This window comes from Ceratotherium simum, chromosome 30, assembly GCF_057802395.1.
Source record: "Ceratotherium simum simum isolate JZ-2026a chromosome 30, ASM5780239v1, whole genome shotgun sequence".
NCBI lineage: Eukaryota > Metazoa > Chordata > Mammalia > Perissodactyla > Rhinocerotidae > Ceratotherium > Ceratotherium simum.
The window spans coordinates 19,226,218-19,244,326 of NC_141929.1; the positions used below are offsets into that span (position 1 = coordinate 19,226,218).

General features: G+C 47.5%; 2 protein-coding genes across 8 annotated transcripts in view; one reads left to right on the forward strand and one right to left on the reverse strand.

Moving 5' to 3' along the window:
• The first annotated feature begins 23 nt into the window (after window positions 1-23).
• ESRP2 (epithelial splicing regulatory protein 2) lies at window positions 24-6,932 on the forward strand. Of its 2 annotated transcripts, none has more exons than XM_004431759.3 (15): window positions 24-391; window positions 480-608; window positions 2,127-2,240; window positions 2,353-2,467; window positions 2,830-2,928; window positions 3,150-3,204; window positions 3,273-3,383; window positions 3,459-3,591; window positions 3,674-3,716; window positions 3,889-4,190; window positions 4,304-4,516; window positions 4,623-4,821; window positions 4,951-5,137; window positions 5,443-5,608; window positions 5,685-6,932. In XM_004431759.3, exons 1-15 carry the CDS (start codon window positions 194-196, stop codon window positions 5,772-5,774), a joined length of 2,154 nt encoding a protein of 717 aa, XP_004431816.1. In that variant the 5' UTR covers window positions 24-193; the 3' UTR covers window positions 5,775-6,932. The 2 variants fall into 2 exon arrangements, with proteins under 2 accessions (XP_004431816.1, XP_014643988.1); XM_014788502.2 differs by having other exon boundaries at window positions 3,276-3,383.
• Window positions 6,933-9,539: 2,607 nt separating this feature from the next.
• NFATC3 (nuclear factor of activated T cells 3) overlaps window positions 9,540-18,109 on the reverse strand; it is a 123,963-nt gene continuing 115,393 nt past the window's right edge. For 4 of the 6 annotated variants that reach the window (XM_087420043.1, XM_004431756.3, XM_087420039.1 and 1 more), the window contains one exon: window positions 9,540-9,813. In XM_087420043.1, coding sequence (XP_087276169.1) covers window positions 9,692-9,813 — 122 coding nt within the window. In that variant the 3' untranslated portion in view covers window positions 9,540-9,691. The remainder of the gene's footprint in view (window positions 9,814-18,109) is intronic. The other 2 variants (XM_004431757.3, XM_087420040.1) reach the window with 1 other exon arrangement.

Here is an 18,109-nt window from a genome sequence, read left to right on the forward strand (position 1 = left end):
CCGACGGAACCGACAGGTAACTCGCCCAGAGAGGGCGGGTCTCAGCAGCGCCCACTGCGCCAGCCGGGCCGCAGGTGCCGCCCCCGACACACGGTGTCCCGCCCAACCTGATCCGCGTCTGCCGTCGGTCGGTGCGTGCGTGCACCTCGTCCGTCCGCGTGTATCTGGCCGAGCGCCCCCTTCCTCTGCGGCCATGACTCCGCCGCCACCCCAGCCACCGCCCCCGGGCCCGAACCCCGCCTCAGACTCCGCCGCCGCCCCCGTCCCCGGGCCTGGACCCCTGGTCGTACTGTTCGGGGCCACGGCTGGTGCGCTGGGGCCGGACCTGGGCTCCGACGAGACCGACTTAATCCTCCTAGTCTGGCAAGTGGTGGAGCCGCGGAGCCGCCAGGTAGGGTGGAAAGGGGGCGGTGGGGTCCCCAGGGAACTTCAGGATCCGAGGGGCGCAGTGGTCGATAGGTTTTCCCCGCCACTCGCAGGTGGGGACGTTGCACAAATCACTGGTTCGCGCCGAGGCGGCTGCACTGAGCTCGCAGTGCCGCGAGGCGAGCGGCCTGAGCACCGACAGTCTGGCGCGGGCCGAGCCACTGGACAAGGTGCTGCAGCAGGTGAGCGCCGGGGCCGGGGTGAGTGGAGGCACGGCCGAGCCGCTGGGATATTTCCTGGCGGGAGAGGAGACAGAAGGCAGGCCTGCCGCGCCGCGACCAACTGGCCCGGGCAGTAGGACGGGTTCCTGTTGTTTGAAACTTTCAGCGACTCCCGCGTGTGCGTGTGTCCGTCTGTGCCGACCATTCCTGGGGGCGTCTTATTTTTCAACCTTTCCAGGGATCCACTTCTACTGAGGGGGTGGGCATGGAGCCTGCGAGACCCCTCCCAGAGTACCCGGCCGGCGAGAGAGCGAGGCTGACGCTTCTGAGAACCTGACCCGCCAGGTCTCCCAGAACAGCAGCCGGAAGCCGAAAGGGCCGAGGGGCCTGGACTTGGCAATAAGTCATGGTCCCTGCTGCCTGCGTCCTTGGCCACCCACCCGCCTGGGAGACGCTGGAGCGGGGGCGTAGGGCGGTGTCTGCCCCAGAGGCAGACGCCGCCAGGTGTAAGCTGCTCGCCTAGGCCTGTCCCGGCCGGCTGTCCAGGCGTGGGCGCTGTCCGGACCCCGCCTGGAGGCTACCTGCCTCCTGAGTGCAAAGGCCTAGGGTGCCTCCTGGCCCTGGCTGAAGTGGGAGGCGGTTCCCATTGCTGTTTTCTTTTTCTTATCTGCATTACTGCGCTCACCCTGTGCCTGCCTCTTGAGTGTAATGAGTGTTAAGTGCTTTAAACGCACAAATTCTTTCATTTTCCAACAACTCTGGTGATTCCTGATGAGGAAACGGAGGCACAAAGATGTTGAACCTGAGTCTGTTCCAGAAGGGTTCCCAGGCTAGGCACCAGTTGGGGAGTGTGCTGAAGGAGAGCTGGGTTGCCTTGCTCCGCCAGCCTCAGATTGTAAAGTTGTGGGTGGTAGGTTCCTGGGCCTATGCTTAGTGTTTATATCTGTTCTCCATCACAGATGGAGGCTGGGGGAGGGGCTGGGCAGCTTCAGGAGTGCCACCCCCTCCATGAGCAAACAGCTCAGTGCCAGCTGGTCGATAGAGTGTGGGTCAAAGCTCATGCTGCTTCTGGTGTCCAGGTGTGGAGTTCTGTCCTTGGAGTTTCTCTGCTCCTCGGTTGGTCAGACCTGGAGGCGGGGCTGCCGTTGACCATGAGCTGGCTGGGCCTCAGGCAGGACTGGGCCTCCCCAACTTGTCTGAGGGTGGTGCCTGGTCAGGGACAGGTTTAACCTGCTTTGCCCCGCCCCTTCCCACCTGCTTGTCCCTCTCCACCAGGTGTTTGCTCTGGCCCCACTCCAGACTTCTCCAGTGTGTGTGATGGGGCCTTGGGTGATATATGACTGCCTCCATTTGGCCTGGAGAAGGTGACAGTGAACTGGGGGCGAAGGGGGACATGGAGCCAGGCGCAACAGGCGTGGCTACCTCCTCCCCAGGCATGGTAGGGCTGAACATCTGGCTGAACCAGCTTTGCAGCCTGAGCGCTCCCTCCTCCTGTCCACCCAGCTATGAGTCTGCTCTCTCCCCACTCTCTATCCCCAGTTCTCACAGCTGGTGAGTGGGGATGTGGCTCTGCTGGGCGGGGGCCCCTACGTGCTCTGCACTGATGGGCAGCAGCTGCTGCGACAGGTCCTGCACCCTGAGGCCTCCAGGAAGGTATGCCACTGAGGGCACAACAGGGGGTAGGGTTCCCAGGACCCCCATTGTTGTGGAGGTGGGCAGGGCAGTTCAGTTCCGTCCATTCATCCTCTCTCCCGTGTGCCCCCAGAACCTGGTGCTCCCCGACACCTTCTTCTCCTTCTACGACCTCCGCAGAGAGTTCCATGTGCAGCACCCGAGTGCCCACCCTGCCAGGGACCTCACTGTGGCCACCATGGCACAGGGTATCTGTGACCCAGCAGGGTTAGGGTGGAAGGGCGGCTGTAGGCTGTATGTGTCTGAGTATGCACATGCTGGTGGGTTATGTGAACACACTGCAAGTTTACATTATCTGCTGAGTCCTTGAGTGCACGTCTCTGTGTCTGTGCCGGGGTGCGTTTGGAATGTGGAGATATGTCAACATATGTCTGGGCTGGGGATCTCTAAGGGCATACATGAGCTGGGCCAAAACAAATGTGTTTGCTGGGATTCTCCATGTGTCTGTGTAGGGAACTTGGGCCTAGATGGGACCAGGAGTAGCGCTGATGCTGGTTGCCCCAGGGCCTCTCATGCTGGGATTTCCTCATTGCTATTTCTCTGCTCATAGACTTGGGGCTGGAGACAGATGCCACAGAGGATGATTTTGGGGTCTGGGAAGTGAAGACAATGGTAGCTGTCATCCTCCACCTGACTGAAGGGCCCAGTGGTAAGGTTCCCCTCACTACCTGTCACCTGCTCTCAGGGCAGAGTGAATGCCTGTTATTTCCTCAAACTTCCCTTTCCCACTTGTTACCTTCTCTGAGAGACCACAAAGTGGAAGCCCCTTTGTCACCTCCTTATCCCCCTCAACTGTCCTCTTTTTGCAGAGCTTGGTGGGGAGACCCCCCTCCACCAGACCCTGCTGACCCCAATGCCATCTCCTCTCAGGTCAATTGTTTTCGAAGCCTGAGGTGGTAAAGCAGAAATACGAGACAGGGCCTTGGTGAGTTGGGGGCAGGGGTGGGGGTGACAACAGCTGGACAACTCTGACCCTCTGCTCTGCCCCCACAGCAGCAAGGCAGACGTGGTGGACAGTGAGACTGTGGTTCGGGCTCGTGGGCTGCCCTGGCAGTCATCAGATCAGGATGTGGCTCGCTTTTTCAAAGGTCTCAACATTGCCAGGTGAATATGGCAGGATGGGTGGGCCCAGGAGGGCAGGCCTACCCAAAAGGCACTAACGCAGCACTGGCTCCGCAGGGGTGGTGTAGCACTCTGCCTCAACGCCCAGGGCCGCAGAAATGGTGAGGCCCTCATCCGCTTTGTGGACAGCGAGCAGCGGGACCTAGCGCTGCAGAGACACAAGCACCACATGGGTGTCCGCTATATTGAGGTGGGGCTTTGGGCTGGGAGTGGAGCAGGGCAGAGCTGAGGCCGGCCAGGCCTGAGACCCACGGTATATACTGTACCCACAGGTATATAAAGCAACAGGAGAAGAGTTTGTAAAGATCGCAGGGGGTGAGTGTGCTCCCAACCACACATACCTCCTCCTGGTTCTTGGTCTGTGTCCCACTTCCCACTGCCCCTTGCTTTTCTGCTCCCCTGTGTGTCAGGTGTGGGTGGGTATTTGGAAGGGCACAAATTAAGTCAGTAGGTGATTTCCATGCTGACTCCCATCCCCTCCACCAAGGCACATCACTAGAAGTGGCTCGTTTCCTGTCACGGGAAGACCAAGTGATCCTGCGGTTGCGGGGACTGCCCTTCTCTGCTGGGCCAGCAGACGTGCTAGGCTTCCTGGGGCCAGAGTGCCCAGTGACTGAGGGTGCCGATGGGCTGCTCTTTGTGCGCCACCCTGACGGCCGGCCCACTGGTGATGCCTTTGCCCTCTTTGCCTGTGAGGAACTGGCACAGGCTGCACTGCGCAGGCACAAGGGCATGCTGGGTAAGCGATACATTGAACTCTTCCGGAGTACTGCAGCTGAGGTGCAGCAGGTGAGCAGCCAGGGCTTCTCCACTCCCCTATGTGCTTCTCTAGGGTGCCCCTTCCATACCCTGTGGCCCTGCCCTACTTGGCATGACCAGCCTGTTGCTGCCTTCCTTACTAGGTCCTGAACCGCTATGCATCCAGCCCACTCCTTCCCACAGTGACTGCTCCACTGCTGCCCATCCCCTTCCCACTGGCAGCTGGGACCGGGAGAGACTGTGTACGCCTTCGAGGCCTGCCCTATACAGCCACCATTGAAGACATCCTAAGCTTTCTCGGGGAGGCAGCAGCTGACATCCGGCCCCAGGGTGTGCACATGGTGCTCAACCAGCAGGTGAGGCTGTTGCCAGCAGGGGGACACACATAGTTAGGGAGAGGTGTGTGGTTGGGAGTAAGGCACTCTTGCACACGATCGACTGCTTACAAGACAGTGTACACAGGGCCGGCCATCAGGCGATGCCTTCATCCAGATGACATCAGCAGAGCGGGCCCTAGCTGCTGCTCAGCGTTGCCATAAGAAAGTCATGAAAGAACGCTACGTGGAGGTGGTCCCCTGCTCCACGGAGGAGATGAGCCGTGTGCTGATGGGCGGCACCTTGGGCCGCAGTGGCATGTCCCCTCCACCCTGCAAGCTGCCTTGTGAGTGTCCCAGGGGCTCGGGAAGGAGGCATGTGGGGGCCACCCTTCTGGCTGCCCCACCCAGGGCAATGCTGCGCTCTCGCTACCATCAGATGGCAATGCAGATGCACTCTCTACCTCTGCCTCTAGGTCTCTCACCACCTGCCTACGCCACCTTCCAGGCCACCCCAACACTCATTCCCACCGAGACAGCAGCTCTGTATCCCTCTTCAGCACTGCTCCCTGCTGCCAGGGTGCCTGCTGCCCCCACCCCCGTTGCCTATTACCCAGGGCCAGCCACTCAACTCTACATGAACTACACAGCTTACTACCCCAGGTACCCTGCTGCTAAGAGAACTCTACAGTCTTGCCCCTTGTCCTGGTTTGGAGGAGGGTCATGATCCCCTTCCTGAGCCAGATAACCCAAGGTCTGCTGGAGCTTGGACTTTATTCTGAATAGACGACAGGTGTGGGCTGGCTGATGCCATCTATAAACTAGAATGGAGATGACTGTAGAGGCAGGGGTTTTAGAGAGCAGGAAGTGAACTAAGTACAAAGCAGAGGCAAGGGAAGAGGGAGGCAGGTCTTGGTCTAGGCCATGGATGAGACTGCACTACTGAACCCCTGCCTCTTCCACCGTAGCCCCCCCGTTTCTCCCACCACTGTGGGCTACCTCACCACACCCCCTGCTGCCCTGGCCTCTGCTCCCACCTCAGTGTTGTCCCAGCCGGGAGCTCTGGTCCGTATGCAGGGTGTCCCATATACAACTGGTATGAAGGATCTGCTCAGCGTCTTCCAAGCCTACCAGGTGAGGTGTGGCTGGAGGGCTTGGGGACCTGGCTGAGCCTGGAGCTCCCTGCCCTAAATCTCTGTCCCTTCTGCAGCTAGCCCCTGATGACTACACCAGTCTGATGCCTGTTGGTGACCCGCCTCGCACTGTGCTACAGGCCCCCAAAGAGTGGGTGTGTTTGTAGGTGAGGAAGCCAGGAGGTAAGAGCTGGCTGATGTCCTCAGCTAACATGTCTCCTGCGTCCAGAGAACCAGCGCTCTCAACCTGGTGGCTTCTTTCTGGCTTGTCAGAGCTCTCAGAAGGCACCCAGAGGAGCTCAAGCCCCAGCTCCATCCCTCACTTATTGCTCTGCCTGTTCACCCCAAAGATGATGGCTGGACCCTGCATGCAGGGCGGGGGCTAGAATGGCACTACCCTGCTCCTGATGGCCTGATCTGGGCCTCCTGAGTAGCACCCAGAGAGCCTTTGGTCTTGTTCTGGCTATGGCCCATGCCCACAGATTGTGTGGGGCTGACATCCACAGCAGGCTTGCTTTCTTTTTAAAAATATAAGCCCTGATGCCTTCAATGTATGACTCTTGGGAGCTTCTGAGTAAAGATCCCAATGTTCTACCTTCCCCTGTCCCTTCTGGTGGGGGGCAAGGAGGCAGAGAGCACTGGTCTCAGCCCCCAGGATACTTGGACCTCAGAGGCCACGTTGTGCCAGGGGAGCTAGCCCCTCTCCAGTTTGGCACAAGGAATATCAGATGGCAAAATCACAGGCTGTTTTTGATGGACTGTACTGCAGTTCCCCAGAGGACACTAGGGGGCAGGAGGCCCTCACACAAAAACTCAGGCTTGAATTTTAAAAGGGGACTTGATGCCTACTTTTTATGCACACCTTGGGCAGGCCAATTGTCCTGAACTCAGCAGACACTATGGAATGTCCTTTGCACCCATTAGAGGGTGCAGAACTGAAGCTTCGGAAGGAATTTGGAATTCTACCTTCTCCTCTGTAAAATAAACAAAGGTTCCTAACCAAGTAGACTTTTTAAAAGCCAAAGTGCCCTTGGCTTTGGCCCCCCCCCAAGTGAGGGGCTCCACACCAGCCCCAGACGGAGGAAAACTCAGGCAGATTTCAAGAAGACTGTTGACCTGTCACCATTTATTATTTCAGCACTGTAACTGAGGAGCCTGAATTGCTGGCTCTTCCCTTTGTATTCGTGTAAGGAGCACTGTCCTCCTCTAAAAGGTTTTAAAATACAAAATGTACAAGCAAACACAATCCCAAGTGCTGTAAACATAACTGAGAACCAGTTCCTTAACTGAACATCCGTTTTATAAAATACAAGGTTTCAACTTGAGCCCTTCTGAGCCTTAAAGATGAACATCTGTTATGAATATCAAAAACAGAGCTTCACAGCCAGACTCAGCAGAGCTCTGGTGATGGTGGCTACCCCTGGGTGGGGGTGGGTTGCACCCCAGGCAGCAGCACCACATATGAACCTGAAGACATCTGTGACTTTTAAAGCTGTTTTCAGTCATGTTTCTCTGTGCATCTCCAGTAAGCAAAAGGCTGTTCATCCCATTCCTCAACCCAAGATCCAGTACAGGTTGGAGGCGGAAGGGGTGGGTGCTAGCACATGCCCCGTTGCTCAGTGCTGCTACTAGAAATCAATTTGCATAGTCCAATGGATGTGCTTTTTGTGTGTGTGTGTGAGGAAGATCAGCCCTGAGCTAACATCTATGCCAATCCTCCTCTTTTTGCTGAGGAAGACTGGCCCTGAGCTAACATCTATTGCCAATCCTCCTCCTTTTTTTCCCCCTTTTTCTCCCCAAAGCCCCAGTAGATAGTTGTATGTCATAGTTGCACATCCTTCTAGTTGCTGTTGGATGTGTGCTTTAACACCCCTGTGTTGCATAAAAATTTAAGTCTTTACCTACAAAGCCAAAACATAACTGACTTTTACAAAGCTGATACAAAACTGCTTACATAGTATACAATGCTCTATTTTAAAATTTAACTTTTATTTTAAATAAGAAAGCATTTCTAGTGCTACAGGCATCAAGGTATTTAAAAGGCATCAAAATCTGGTGCATAGCAACTCTGGATCATAGAGGTTTTTATTTTTGAGGGCAGCAGAGCAACCCCCAAAGGGTCTTGCAAGGGGAAGTCTTGCAAGAACCTCATGTGAGGCAGCTACACCAGGGACAAGAGGGTGGAGGCAAGTCTGGCCAGCTCTCTGGAACTTTATCTCAGGGGCCAGCCTCCCACAACTCCTCCAAGGGAAGCTGTGGGCTTCCAACCACAGGCCCTGAAGCAAATCTCACTATCTACACTCTGTGACACAAAATTCACTTTCAAAGAAAAGATGAAAACACCCAGCTCCAAGAGGGACCAGAGTGATTTGCTGAAGGATATTTTTCTCTAACTAGTTTTTCTCTAACTAGTTTTAGAAGAGAAATCTAAAACACCATGGTTTAAAGAAAAAAAAGACGATACTTTCTCATCCTGGGTCAACAGCTCCTGTTGGTTAGAGGTGATGGGCAATGAGCTGGCTTCTTCCACCCAGGCCTCACTAGAGAATGCTGGCATCTAGGACCCACAATCCCCTGGAATAACAGCATTAAGCCTTTGACCAGCCCAGCACACTGTCTCACATGTAGGCACTCAAAAAATTTGCTTCCTGAATAAATGAAAGTACATCATTTCATTTGAATACATACTGCAAACTTCAGGGGCTTTGAAATAGGCCCAGGCCTTGGAACAGGTAACCAATCCCATTAAGAGGAGGGGTAAGAGCGGGTTTTGGAAAAAAGCACCCAATTTGGGCACCTCCTTTGGTAGACAGCAGGCTGAAGTTTCTTGCTGGCTCCTGCCTTGGGCGCCAGCCTCACCAGCAGCAGCACCAGGGCATCTTTGGTGTGGAGGGTCAGGTGTATGATGCTACCTCATTTCTGGATTTGCCTGACAGCCTTTCTGGGAAAAGGCTGGTTTTGAGGCCATGCAAAGGGGATAGGGTAGGCCAGAATCATTTTAGGCTGTAAACAGAATGAGGAATACGCTTTCCATGCCAGTGTGAATCTTAAAAGCTTCCCATCTGGAGTCCTGCGTTTTCTCTGCTCCTCTCCTGAAGCATAGCTCATTTATGCTTAGCTTCTGACACAGCCTGTCCTCTAGAGACAAGTCAGAACCAGCAAATTTGCCTAAGCGATCATGAGACTGTGGTTTCCCAGATTACAGAGCAGCCAAACGCAGATGCTCCCACTTGGAAAAGGTCTGGGACCAGAGGACAAAAAAGGGGAGAGCACTCCACAGCCTACTTGTTTGTAGGACAGCAGGAAATGAAAGCTACCAAGCTAAAAACCCCACCTTTCAAAGTCACCTTACTTGTAGCTATCTTACCCAAGGCCCCGAGGGAAAAAAGCAATTTCAACAGAGTCAGTATGGAGAGATTGCAGGAAGATTACCTAGAAAGTTACAAAAAGGCTATGCTCTGGAATGTCGTTTTATATTCCAACACTTCAATGATTGGAATGGTCTCTTCTTATTTTATCTGTTTACTTTTATAAAGAAGTATGAGCTACATTTGGCTTTATTTCCTATAAATCTATGAAAGGCTTCAGGACACATGCTGAGTTTCTGAGGCATAGGTGTGGGCTTAGGAGAATTTTTTTTTTTCTTTTATGTTTGCCTCTGGAAGGTTTTATCAAAAGTTCCTATTTTAAAAATATCATAAAAGCTAAAGGGTCCTTCAGATGACCACAAAGCAGTACAAATCACCAATCCTAGCTAAGCAACCAGGTCACCTGCAAAGGCAGCACCTCTAAAATGGAGGAGAGCCTGCTGCATTCACACTCAAAGCACCCATCATATAAACATATCCCATTTAAATATAAAACACAAAGCTCATTTCCCCAAAGCTCAAAAAGCCTATGCTGCTCCTATTCTTTTACAAAATCTACCCAAGGCCTGAGGTGGAGGAATGCTCCTTTCCCCGCACACAGTGATCCCAACTCCTGGCGCCAGTCCTGAAGGCCACAGAGTTGGAAACCCAAGGTCCAAGGATAGAAACATGCTGAGAAGTACATGGTGGTGGACACAAGGCTGCAGTGAGCACTGTCAGAGCCCGTCGGATCTTGCTAAATCCAGGGAATCGGGACCCGGGAGGGGAGCCTGCCTGCTCGCTCCTGTTGCTTGGGAAACAGAAATCTGGGACATGTCTCTCCCAATTATCTCGTTCACTGAAAAACAAGAAAAGGGAGAGGGATTAGTGACCTCTGCATGACTGACCATATGATGCTCAATGCTGAGCTCTACTTCAAAGACATCTGTTCCCTTTTCATGGCTTTCTATAAAGGTAAAGGCAGTGCTTGAAGCCTGCTCCTGAGCTGAACGGATAAGTCATTCCATAAGCTGTTCCAGACCTCTCTTTATCTCCCTTTCATTTCAGTTTGGGTTGGGAAGGGGGATGGCTGAGAGAACAGAGAAACATTCTTACCCTCACTGTACAGGCTCATGTTCTAGCAAAAGACAGGATACATGTATATATTTTTTATAATTTATTTATTCCCCCAAAGCCCCAGTAGATAGTTGTATGTCATAGCTGCACATCCTTCTAGCTGCTGTATGTGGGACATGGCCTCAGCAGGGCCGGAGAAGCGGTGCGTCGATGCGTGCCCGGGATCCGAACCGGGGCCGCCAGCAGCAGAGCGTGTGCACTTAACCGCTAAGCCACAGGGCCGGCCCAAGACAGGATATTTTTGAAATGTGTTCACCTTAATCTAACTTTTCCTTAATTTGCATCCCTTGAGGAGAGTTTTCCCTCTCTGATTCTTGCAGTGTAACTTGTATATAAAGTGAATGAAAATAAATGCTTTAATAAGAGTAAACCATTGACATTTGGGGGTTATTTTGTTACCCCATGCTAATACAAGCATCTTTTATTATGTGGGGCATTTGTATTGTTTCTGATCCTTTAAGAAAAGGCTCTTTGGGCCAGCCCCGTGGCTTAGCGGTTAATTGCGTGCGCTCCGCTAACTGGCGGCCCAGGTTCGGATCCCGGGTGCGCACGGATGCACTGCTTCTCCGGCCATGCTGAGGCCGCGTCCCACACACAGCAACTAGAAGGATGTGCAGCTATGACATACAACTATCTACTGGGGCTTTGGGGGAAAAATAAATAAATAAAAATTAAAAAAAAAAAAAAAAGAAAAGGCTCTTGCTCTTCTGTTGGTTTCTGTGATGTGCCAAGCACCTCAGGGAGCATAGTGTTCTGTGAGGTCCAGTGCAAAGAATTTCCATCTTAAGGAACTAATACTGAAGGAAACACCACAAATTCCCCAAATAAGAACCTTTAGTTCTCTCACCATGAGAACTCTGCTCTAAAATGAAAAGTCTGCTTTATCAACTAAAGATTCTATACTAATTCTACTCCTAGGTATATACTCAAGAGAACTGGAAACATATCCACATAAGAACTTGTACTTGAATGTTCATAGCAGCATTATTCATAATAGCCCCAAAGTAGAAACAACCCCACTGTCTACCAAGTGATGAATGGATAAACAAAATGTAGTCTATCCATACAATGGAGTATTTATTCAGCCTTAAAAAGGAATGAAGTTCTAATACACAATACAACAAGGATGAACCTTGAAACATTATGCTGAGTGAAAGAAGCCAAACAAAAAAGGTCATATATTGTTTGATTCCACTTGTATAAATTGGCCAGAACAGGCCAATCCATACAAACAGAAAATAGACAGGTGGTTGCCAGGAGTTATGGGGATGAAGAAATGGCGAATGACTATTAACAGGGATGAGATTTCTTTTTGGAGTAATGAAAATGTTTTAAAATTGGATAGTGGTGATGGTAGCAAAACTCTGTGAATATACTAAAAACCAATGAATTGTATATTTTCAAGAGTGAATTTTATAGTAATGAATTATATCTCAATGCAGCTGTTATAAACAAAAATATACCAAGACAAAAAAAATTCTATACTTAAAATCTGATGGGATCATAGCAAAGGAGACACTAACAATCACTTTAAAAAAATCTTTGAGTATTAACATCTTTTACAGTTAAGAATCTTTTAGGTGGTTAAGAAAGAAAGTCCTTCAAACTCATATACTCATTATGGCTATAAGGAGAAGGAACTAATATTTATTCATTCCACAAATATTTATTGAGCATCTATGGGTTAGACTTTACAACTGAACTTTTATATCTTATTTCAATTAATTTTTACAACATTTTAAGATCACTACTATTACCCCACTTTACAGATTGGATAACTGAGGCTTTGACAGTTCACATAATTTGCTTAATGGTGGCATCAGCTTCAAAATATCTGTCACTTCTTGGAGGCCAAAAGAGTAGAGCACAGAAATAATTTAGACAAACAAAATGAAAAGTACCTGGACAAATGTGGTGATAGCAGGGGATGGAGAGTGAGGGTGGTGATAGTAAGAAGAGAGAGAGAGGTAAGAAGGACTGATTCACCACCACCACCAAGGTGTTGAGTCTAGGAAGAATGGTGCTGTCACTACTGGAAATAAGCTGAGGAGGAATTTAAAGGAAGGTGGTATTAGGTCTGAAATTGGAATTGGACATTAGAACATCCAAATGGAAAAATCCTGTGGCAAGAGACTAGAAGACATTTAGGCATCTTCATACTAGAGACCTGGAAGCATGGGAGAAGTTTTACAGTTCAACCAGAGAGCAGAAGGCTGAAAACGAGTGGAGGTAACACTGTGCTCTAATAAGAAGATAGGACCTGGGAAAGCAAATATGTAAGCAGAGGAGTGGCCTAGAAATTAGGTTTGGTTTGAATGCAGGCTCTGACACTAACTCCATGTGTGTCCTTGGACAAATTATCTCACACATCTAAGACTTCATTTCCTTTTCTATACAATGATGGTGTTAAACTATTAAGATCTCTTTCAACTGAAGAAGTCTGTGGTTTTATGTCAACAGACAAATTTTCAAGTGGCAGTACTCAGAAGGGCAAAGAAATGAAGGATGAAGATTTGGCTTAACTGTAGTTAGTATTTAATATAGAATAGTAAAGTAGTAGGGACTAGAAGCTAAAGGAATCTAGTTACAAAAGAGTGAAGATTAATCAGTGCTGGGGAGCTAATAATCACTAATTGAGACCAAGTTTTGAAGGTCATTGGTACAGATTTATGAAGGTCTTTGTCAGACAGAGGATGCTTGTTAAGTCAATTTGCCAGGCTAGGATTTATTGACCATTCATGATGGTTTGCAAAGAAGGATGGAATTAATCTAAATCTACTCCTGACTGCTAGAAATAACTCACTGGAATAGTTTCTATGTAAATGAAAAGTTATGAGAATGCTTTGCATGACAATATGTTTTCTCTTCAGTTTCCTCATAAGTATAATGGAGATTAAAAAAAAACCTCTTATATGGTATATAAAGTGAGAATATAAAGAGGACATAAATAGACAAGGCAGCCCTTGGCACCTCTGTTACTCTAAGCCACATAACAAGCAAGGAACAGTGTTTTCAGTATGGATTCTATATGTGGGTCTATGGGCTAGTCTCATGTTAAAAGGCAGCACAAGGATGGCCCATGATCTCTGTGGATGGCCTATAACATTACTCATCACATTAGATTATCAGTAAGCATCATCATTATCTGTCTTTCAAATAGGCTGTGAGCTCCCAAGGGAAAAGATCTTACTACTGAGGAAACATCAATTTCTGATGATTGAATAAATGAATCCTAATTCAATACAATTACTTGGAAGCTATTTGGAACTAGTACATTGCAAGTTCAATAGGTGGTGGGGTAGGAAGGAGACCAGAGAATGTTATTAAGACTAACACATGGATGTGTTTTTGATTTTGACAGTGTCTATTTTAGACAGGTCTCACAGCAGTGGCAAAAAGCCAAATATAGACGCAAGTACTCAGCTCACATTCAAGTCATCTTTTCCTATCACTTATCGCTTTCCAAAGATGGCAACTTAAGAGATATTTCAGGCTACCATGAAACCCACCTTTTTCTTTATTTTATTTATTTATTTTTGTGAGGAAGTTCAGCCCTGAGCTAACATCCATGCTAATCCTCCTCTTTTTGCTGAGGAAGACCGGCTCTGAGCTAACATCTATTGCCAATCCTCCTTTTTTTTTTTCCCCCCAAAGCCCCAGTAGATAGTTGTATGTCATAGTTGCACATCCTTCTAGTTGCTGTATGTGGGACGCGGCCTCAGCGTGGCCGGAGAAGCGGTGCATCGGTGCGTGCCTGGGATCCCAACCTGGGCCGCCAGTAGCCATTCTTCAAGTTTTTTTTTTTTTTTTTTTGTGAAGATCAGCCCTGAGCTAACATCCATGCTAATCCTCTTTTTGCTGAGGAAGACTGGCTCCGAGCAAACATCTATTGCCAATCCTCCTCCTTTTTTCCCCCAAGGCCCCAGTAGATAGTTGTATGTCATAGTTGCACATCCTTCTAGTTGCTGTATGTGGGACACCGCCTCAGCATGGCCGGACAAGCGGTGCGTCGGTGCGCGCCTGGGATCTGAACCCAGGCCGCCTGTAGCCATTGTTTGAGATTTTTTTGTGTGTGTGAGGAAGATCAGCCCTGACCCAACATCTACTGCCAATCCTCCTCCTTTTTTTTTTCCCCAAAGCCCCAGTAGATAGCCGTATGTCATAGCTGCACATCCTTCTAGTTGCCACATGTGGGACGTGGCCCCACCATGGCCAGAGAAGTGGTGCGTCGATGCACACCCAGGATCCGAACCTGGGCCGCCAGTAGCGGAGCGCGCGCACCCAACCGCTAAGCCACAGGGCCAGCCTGTTGTTCAAGTTTTAAAACTACAAGGTGATTTAAAATGGTGCCTTATCGTCAAAAAAACCCACATGATGTATTGTTTTCCTGTGTCTTCATGAGGAAGTCAATGCTTACATTTGCTTGAGGATGAGGGTCTATATCTAGCACTATCCACCCACTTACCAAGTATACTTTGATGATAAGGATGAACACATCATTTTCTGAAGTAGCCACGTGGTGTTGTTTATAGCAAAAGCCTAATTGAGGCTGTGTTATTTCTGCTCCCCTTTTCCAAAGTTCTGCTGTTCTTTTGCTTGATGTGCCTAGCTTCACTTAGATGAAGCAACCTGGAAGGTTCTTGACACTTTAGGACTTTAAGACTATGATAAACTCAAGAAGATTTTTCACAAAGAAGCACTCAAGCTGACTATACTCAAAAATACTTTAATACATAATATTAATATTAATAAATAATAACTAGTCAGTAGATTTAAGTTCCAATAAATAGGGCAGGGACCTTGTCTATTTTGTTCTCCACGGAATCCTTACTGCTTGGTACATACTGAGTGCTGAATAAAATTATTTGCCAATTGAGTCTTGAATATTATTTGGGGACTTGGCAAAACAACAACAAAAATTATGCTCAAATGATCACTACAGGTGAACACTGAATATGAATTTTAGGACAGGGAGTCAGAACTGCAACAAAGCAGTCCTTTCAACAAAGGACTCAACAAACTATGTTCCACAAAGCAGTACTTCCACTGTCCTTTAGCAATAACTTGAGCACAGTGTAGTATAAAGTCCACTGCTCTCTTCTGCCCCTCACTTCTCCCTTAGGCTGAGGGCTGAGTTCGGGCTCCCACCTCTGGATTCCTGAGATATCTTTCTACTGTAACTGGGAAAAATTTGAGTGTCAACTTGAGCAAGTCAAAATTATTACTGGTAAACAAATCTATGATGTAACTTATATGTAAATCATTAGCAATGTTTTTTTTTTCTTTTTTTTTTGTGAGGAAGATCAGCCCTGAGCTAATATCCATGCCAATCCTCTTTTTGCTGAAGAAGAACAGCCCTAAGCTAACATCTATTGCCAATCCTCCTCCTTTTTTCCCCCTTTTTCTCCCCAAAGCCCCAGTAGATAGTTGTATGTCATAGTTGCAAATCCTTCTAGTTGCTGTATGTGGGACGCGGCCTCAGCATGGCTGGACAAGCGGTGCCTCGGTGTGTGGCCGGGTTCCGAACCCGGGCCACCAGTAGCGGAGCGCGCACACTTAACCGCTAAGCCATGGGCCGGCCCCTAGCAATCTTGATAAACAAGTTATTTCTTAAAAATTCGAATGCTTGCAATTTCATTTTTCACTTCCTTTTGAATGTATATATGCATAAATTTATTAATTTATTTAAACTCTAGTCCACAAAGTATGTGAGGTGGCTTTATTTTTTTTCACCAATTTAAGATAAGAGCATAAAGAGTTGTTTATGCTGCTACTGTACAATTTTATCACTTCTCCCCTTTAAAGAGTAAAGTGAATTAAAAGCCTAGAACAAGAGTAACAGCCTTCAACATCCGTGCTAACAGGTTATGTAGGTCATGGCATTTGGCGCAGCTGTGGCAGCCATCATCCTTGACTCCCACTACTCCAACACCTGGATTGCCTGTGTCACCACAACAAAAGTAATCAGAGCCATCACCAATATTTGCTGTAAGAAAAAAACAACTTTTTTTATCCAAGAGAAGTTTCAAAATAAAGGAACAGAAACGATTTTAAATGGATGAGAAATCTAGTATTACTTTATGGTTCTTTACTCTATCACACAGTTTTGCTAAGATTTACTTTTAGGTTATTTTATAAGTTATAAGAACACCATCTAAACTAAACGCATGAAATACTGAATTCACTTATTTATGGCACGAGCTGAAGAATTAATTTGCATTTATCAAAATCTAATTACTTTCTCTTTTCAAGCTAAAGACAGAAAAAAGGTCCTGAAAATTGAGAAGGTATCTATGGTAGACTACTAACTGTCCTAATTCATTCTTCTCTAGTAACTGAGTTTAACTAGTTACCCAGCTACAGAGTACATTTCCCAGCTTCCCCTTTATAGCTAGGTATGGCCATGTAATTTGTTTTCAACAATAAAATGTGAGCAAAAGTGATGTGTGCATCTTCCTCACCACTTGCTCAATAACCTCTTCCTCTCCTTCCCCCACCCCTTGCTTTGGGCTAAGACTTAGTCAAAGTGGTGACTCTGCTCTGACAATACCCAGGGTGATAGAAGAACAATAAAATGAAAGGAATCTTTATCTCTAAATTACCACGAGGTATGAGAATAATTTCCAATGTGGTTAAGCCATTGTCTTTTCGGATCTCCATTCTAGTAACCTAGCTTTTATTATTAACAAAAATAAAACTAACCACCATAAAGGTAACACAGAAAGAATATTTAAGTATTTTTAGACCAAGATAACCAACTTAAGCTCTATCATGCCAAGTTTTTAACTAAGTTATTTTAAATTTCACCCTGAACTACATATAGACAGCTTTCAGCCACAGGACAGATTGAAAATATATGCACAATGATCAGAGGATATTCTTCACTTTTAACATTAGCTTTTAATAACAGTAAAGGAAAATTATGACACTTCTTTTCACCACAAGTGATTGAAGGAGAGAACAGTTCTATTATTAAGGGTCCTTTCTTTGTAAGAAACCTCTCATGTATGTGATGGTATACTCAGTGTCATACAGATCTTTCCTCTAGAAAAAGTTGTAACAAAACATTCTACAAAGACAAACATTAAATCTCCAGCTGAGTAAACAATACACAGGTACTTGAAAGTATATTCAAGTATCAGCATGTACCCTTTTGTATCAGCAAAAACTGAAATGTAAAAAAAGGAAAAAGATTCTTCTTTTCAATTTGGGTTAAGATGTGGGATTCAGAAGAATTTTAGGATTATCAGAAGATTCCATCTGTTTCCTTATTTTTTTTCACTTTGTACATTTTCTCTGAATAATCTTGTCCATTTCTATATACTGTTGACTCCCAAATCTATGATCTCTAGGGACCAAACCTGAGCTCCAGAGCCATGAATCTACATGACTCATTCTACCATCTGTGCTATGGACCCCATAATGCTTACCTCTTCAAGACCTTGCTCCATCAATTTTCTTCACTCTTTCATCTCTTTAATCAATGTACCCACCACCCCTCCAGGATCCTTCTCATCATTGCTTAAATATGGATAAGTCTCTCTATCAAATAAGCAAGCAAGCACACAATTAAAAACCACAGACCCTACATACACCTCTACATCTAATTTTTTCTTTCACTGATTAATATCTTAAAGGAGTTATCTAAACTGCCTGCTGTTTCTATGTTCTTACCTCCTGTTCACTCCTTAGTCATCCATTGATCCCACAGAAACACTTCTTACCAAGATCACTAGTGACCAACTTGTTGCTTCACACACGGGAAGAGCAATGGGGTAAACACTGGAAGAAATAAGCTTTAATCTTGGTTCAGCTGTGATGTGACCAGGGCGATTTACTTAATTTTTCTTCAACTGATTTTCTCAACTATAATATGATGAAATTCATTTAAATCCTTTTGGTTATAACTCTCCCGAGAGTTTCAGAGATACACAGGAGTTTAGCTGCCACTTTTATTCCTTTCAGGATTAGAGACAAGAATGACTTGAGACCAGGGTAGGCCCAGCTTCTGGGAGAAG

What these genes read in the sequence shown, in the direction of transcription:
- ESRP2 (XM_004431759.3), top strand. Translation starts at nt 194, where the DNA reads ATGACTCCGCCGCCACCCCAGCCACCGCCCCCGGGCCCGAACCCCGCC. An exon ending in AAAGGTCTCAACATTGCCAG is followed by an intron (nt 3,384 to 3,458) that starts GTGAATATGGCA and finishes CTGGCTCCGCAG; the next exon opens with GGGTGGTGTAGCACTCTGCC. An exon ending in TCCACCCTGCAAGCTGCCTT is followed by an intron (nt 4,822 to 4,950) that starts GTGAGTGTCCCA and finishes CTCTGCCTCTAG; the next exon opens with GTCTCTCACCACCTGCCTAC.